The sequence below is a fragment of the Apodemus sylvaticus genome, chromosome 18 (genome assembly GCF_947179515.1).
Source record: "Apodemus sylvaticus chromosome 18, mApoSyl1.1, whole genome shotgun sequence".
In the NCBI taxonomy this organism is placed as follows: Eukaryota; Metazoa; Chordata; class Mammalia; order Rodentia; family Muridae; genus Apodemus; species Apodemus sylvaticus.
The window spans coordinates 43,383,428-43,388,590 of NC_067489.1; the positions used below are offsets into that span (position 1 = coordinate 43,383,428).

Here is a 5,163-nt window from a genome sequence, read left to right on the forward strand (position 1 = left end):
CTTGCCATTTTAAATCATAACCAGTCGTGTATTCCATTGGTTTTTAATGTCATTAGTAATTATTACTCTGGCATAGATTTATTTTTATTTTGAAAAAAAAATGTTATTTTACTAGTGATCAGAATGCCCTAGCCATAACCTTAGTAGCTGTCTTACCTATGGATTTTTTCCTTCTTGATACATAAAGGCTCTAGTCGATGCTGGCGACAAGCCAGCAACATTTGTTGGATCACGGCAATGGATTGGGTCCATTGAAGTACAGATGGTACTAAACCAACTGATCGGTGTAACTTCCAAAATACTGTTTGTCAGGTAAGGAAGCTTTGTAAATCACCTTCATCATTTACACACAACAGTGTATGATATTTATTAAAATAATAGAAAAATGGCATTTTCTCCTTTGTTTTTCTTTGTTATCTCCTTTATAAATCTCATTGTTTTAAAAACAAGCTGTGTTGTATACATATATTCTCTAGAGCTAATTTTAGTCTACGTATAGAAACAGAAATATTATCTTTGGGTATACATTAGTTTTAGATATAAAATGTGGTTTACTAATGTTTAAATCTTCTAAAAGTCTAATAAGGAGAAAACCAAATGTTGATTGCTGATCATCATGTGTTTCTTTTTCTTTTTTTTTGCTAAGATGTGAATAATTCAAGATGTAAAAATATATTCAATTTACATTTTCTACAATTCTAATAACAAAATAAGAGAAAATATAAATTATCACGTGTCAATTTATGTGACCATACCTTGTTTTTCTATTAACCATTTAAGAAACTTTTGATTTTATTACCATAAACATTATTCTCCATCTTCTCATATATAGTATAAAACACTTACTTTGCTAAATGAATTATATGTAACATTATTGCAGTCAGCACTAAAATCCCCCAAGAGACAAGCTCCTTGGCTTAGGAGGCAGGTGCTCCTGACTTTGAGATTCCCCCTGGCTGTAACAGACACTTCCCCAGGTATTCTGGGGAACCAAGTTCCTGGGGATCCCACCTTATCCAACTCCTGAACACAACATAAAAAACTAGGAGTGAATTTTCTTCTACTTTGTTAAATAAATAAATTAAATATTTAAAGACCTGTTTCTATAGGCGTACTTTAAGCTGTGTTATTGAGACACTTTAAACTGTCTTGTATTAATAACTAAAAACTTTAAACTGTCTTGTATTAATAACTACAGTAGCGGTATCAGTTGTCTAAGTATTTAAAATATGTTTGATCTCATAATAGGAATTGTAAGAATCAGTAAGAACAACCATTTTTAGAAATTTAAGTTTGGGACAGATGAGGCTAAAGACTTTTTCAGCAAGCCTGATGACCCAAGCCCATCCCTAGGCCCTCTGTATGTGTGCCACAGCACAAGTGCTCGCACACACACTCACAGAATAAATACACAGATTAAGAAATTAAGAATGGTTTGGTACATTAAAGCATTTGTGTGTTAGCCGCTCAGTCAAGAGCTTGCCAGATGTGACCTACCTGGCACCTCTGCAAAGGCAAGAGTTACACTAATAAGTCACCTTACTTTTTATTTTTTATTTTTTTACTTTATAATGATATGAAATTACTTTCGATTTTTCATTTGATCTTACAAATAGCAACCTAAGACTCAGATGTGATGTCTGACTCAGACATCATGTCTTGGCTCCCAGTTAACCTTCCATGGAGGGGCAGAGGCGGATGTGCTGCAGTTCCACCGTTGTTAGGACTTGGGGCGTTGAGGAATACATGTGCTTTTCCTCCCGCCTTCCTCCCCAGAAGATGGTGGAAAGTACTTAGAATCCCCAACTGCTCCATGGACTACAGTGCGTGTGAAAACACTTTGAAGAAAAATAGATTAGTCCTAAAAGCTCCTCTAGCCTACATATACGGGACAGGTATTATTGATCCTAATTTAAAGATAGGAAAAAACATAGACTTTTAAAAAATGACAATGTAACCAGTTTCTATCTCATGTTAAAAATCCAGAACCTTTCTGCAGCTCCAGAAGCAGAAAGCCAAACTATTTTTGTTTTTTTTCCCCAGTTAGAAGTCTTCACAATTTTAGAGTTTATGTTGCTTTAAGTTACAATGAGTCAGGCCCCTACCACTTCATTTGTTTTTTCAAGATCCACAAACAAAAAGAATGTTTGCCCCCTCCCCAAACTCATCACATGACCGAATGTTGAAAATAGTTATCTGATGGAAGATGATTTCTTTTTATTTAGCCAAGGTTCAGAAATGGCTTCTCAAGGACGGGAACTAGCCAACCATTTCCAGAATGTGGGCACGCCAGTAATGATTGGTAAGGTGTTGGACATGATGGGTTCTTTGGCAGAGTGGACAACAAGTAAAATGTATTTGTATGTTTTAGTGTTACATAAAAACGAGTCCTTTTATGCATCATCTGGAGAGATGGCTCAGTGGCTGAGAACACTGGTGGCTTCCAGAAGACCAGGGTTTACCAGCACTTACATGGTGGCTCACAGTCATCCAGTTCCAGGAAATCCAGTGCCTCTTCTGGTCTCTACAGGAAGTGCATAACATGCACAGAGATGCAGGCAAAACACCTATATATATAAAATAAAAGTTTAAACATTTTAAACTACCGAAAGGAGCCTGTTAGGATTGTCTTTTGGAGGGGCCCTGCCAGAGCCTTACAGAGGCAAGATACTAGCAGCAAACCATTGGATTGAACGAGGGGTTCCCATTGGAGGAGTTGGAGGGCAGACTGGAGGAGCTTGGGGGGTTTGCAGCCCCATGGGAACGATGATGTTGGCCAACCAGACGCCCCAGGGCTCCCAGGGACTAAACTATTATCCAAGGGGTACACATGGTTCCTACCAAACGAGTGGCAGAGGAATGCCTTGTCGGGCATCAGTGGGAGGAGAGGTCCTTGGTCCTGTGAAGGCTCAATAGAGACACCAGTGTGGGGAAGTCGAGTAGGGGTCGTGGGAGTGGGTTGGGTGGAGGAGCATATTCTTAGAGACAGGGGGTGGGAGGATGGGGTGGGGTTTTCAGGGAGGGGGGAAACCGGGAAGGGGTACAACATTTGAAATGTAAATGAAGAATATATCCAATAATTAAAAAAAATTTAAACATTTTAAAGTAAACTTATACACTGTTGTTTGGATTTTAGTTTCCAAAAGTTAGAGAAGATGCAAAAAAGAATTAGTAACCAAAAAAAAAAAATGCTAAGAAAATAATAACTGTGTTTGAACAATTAAAGAGTCAAGAGTGCTAGCGGCTTCACTAAGCATCATAAATCACCGCCCTGCCGCTAACTTGGCTGGTTTTATTCACAACAGACTACTTACCTTTTTTGGGTTTTCACTGTAAAATAGATTTGACTAACTGAGCTAAAGATAGATGACTCTCTGAAAAATAGCATTAAGATCCACCGCTGCAGTGTGTAAGAAGTGGAGGTGAGGGGATGTCAGCGGAGTCCCCGAGATGGGCTAGACATGGCCGGCACATGCCAGAGGGCCTGCAGGAGGAGGCGCTTCACTCATCCTACCCGCTGGGAGGACCTTGGCCTCTTGGTGGGCCTCTCCCAGCTGATTTTAAGACATTTTATGGTTATAGCAACAGGATGTAAACTTTTTATGATTATAGATATAGCCATACCATTTTTTAAATATTTCCATATGTAAGTCATTAAATGTATAATCTTCTCTTTTAAGTTTATATGCTATCATGGTCTTTTACAATATATAACAGTCTGGTATAATGCTGTCAATTCATAGGAAAACAATCTATTTACTGAGCTGAATATGCAGTTGAAATTAACTTACGCCCCACATACTTCTTTTTTCTAGGGGGAGGAGTATTGGCTCACACAATACTAGGAGTCGCATGGAATGAAACTACAGGGCAGATCAAATTCCTGATTCTAGACCCACATTATACAGGGGCTGAAGACCTGCAAGTCATGTTGGAAAAGGTAACTGTCCCTGGCGCATAACTGCAAGGCACAAGGCAATGAGCGGAGACTGCTGCTAGCTAAGAAGCAAGGCAAGGGCAGTGACCTAGCGGCCGCAGTTCTAAGTCTGTTGAATAATCGTGTTTCTCTGTAGAGAAGATGGGAAATACAACAGAAACCACAAGCCTAAATGTTTATCAATGCTTTGCTATTTACTAGACTTCATAATAGAACATGACACATTTCCTTTACAGAATTTATAGCACATGCAGTTGTATTGTCTCATCAGTGACTTAAAACAAGAGAGCAGAATAAACTTTCTTACTTTTGAAATAGGAACTGTGGAGATGACTAGGGAGCTACTAGCTCTTGGCCTTCTTGCAGAGGAACAAGGTCTAATTCCCAGTTCAGTTCAGTGTCCATTACATGGGGCTCACAACCACCTGGATATCAGGGTCAGCATTTCATGGACAAATGCACATATACCCTTAATAATTCTAGGATCAGTTAATCAATAGATAAACACCAGTCATTATGAAGATGTGGCTGCTTCTCACTTACATACATGTAACATAATTCTAAAGATTGGAAAATGAGGCAAATTTGGAAGAACTTGTTGATAATATCAACTACATGGGATATAAATATAAATTGATTTATAGCCAGCTAATTCTCTTATGACAGGCTGGTGAGGTCGCTCAGCAGGTAAAAACACATTCTGCCAAACTTTATGATCTAACTTTGACCCCCTAGAGCCTACATGGTAGACAGAAATCAAGTCTTACAAGTTGTCTTTAGGCCTCCACAATCACAAAACAAATAAAGAGTTTTCTTTAGATAAAGCAATTTTCCCAGTCAGGAGCAACCTATTGATTGTCTAGCACAGGATAGAAAAACTATTTTTCTTTACTTAGAAAATCCTTGAATTACATCAGTATCTGAGTCTTATGTCAAGGTCCTGCTGACAGCTTGATGTTAAGAGTTTCTGTCATGGAGACTTGTGTTGTAATAGGTTTGTTCTCCTTTCTCCCAAATCTAGGGCTGGTGTGGATGGAAGAGTCCAGACTTTTGGAACAAGGATGCATACTATAACTTATGTCTTCCTCAACGACCAAATGCTCTTTAAATTATCTTGGAGTCAAGACTATAAATATAAAAGAGCTGTTCTAGTGTTAATAAAAGCATAATTTTAAATTAAATATTAGCTGTGATTTAATTTAAAAAGTAGTAGAGAATGCACAGAA

At 38.3% G+C, this 5,163-nt stretch overlaps 1 protein-coding gene across 2 annotated transcripts in view; it reads left to right on the plus strand.

Moving 5' to 3' along the window:
• The window catches only part of Ufsp2 (UFM1 specific peptidase 2), a 22,929-nt gene extending 17,811 nt beyond the window's left edge, over window positions 1-5,118 (plus strand). For both annotated transcript variants that reach the window (XM_052162043.1, XM_052162044.1), the window contains 4 exons: window positions 188-312; window positions 2,226-2,302; window positions 3,816-3,940; window positions 4,959-5,118. In XM_052162043.1, coding sequence (XP_052018003.1) covers window positions 188-312; window positions 2,226-2,302; window positions 3,816-3,940; window positions 4,959-5,045 — 414 coding nt within the window. In that variant the 3' untranslated portion in view covers window positions 5,046-5,118. The remainder of the gene's footprint in view (window positions 1-187; window positions 313-2,225; window positions 2,303-3,815; window positions 3,941-4,958) is intronic.
• Window positions 5,119-5,163: the final 45 nt, after the last annotated feature.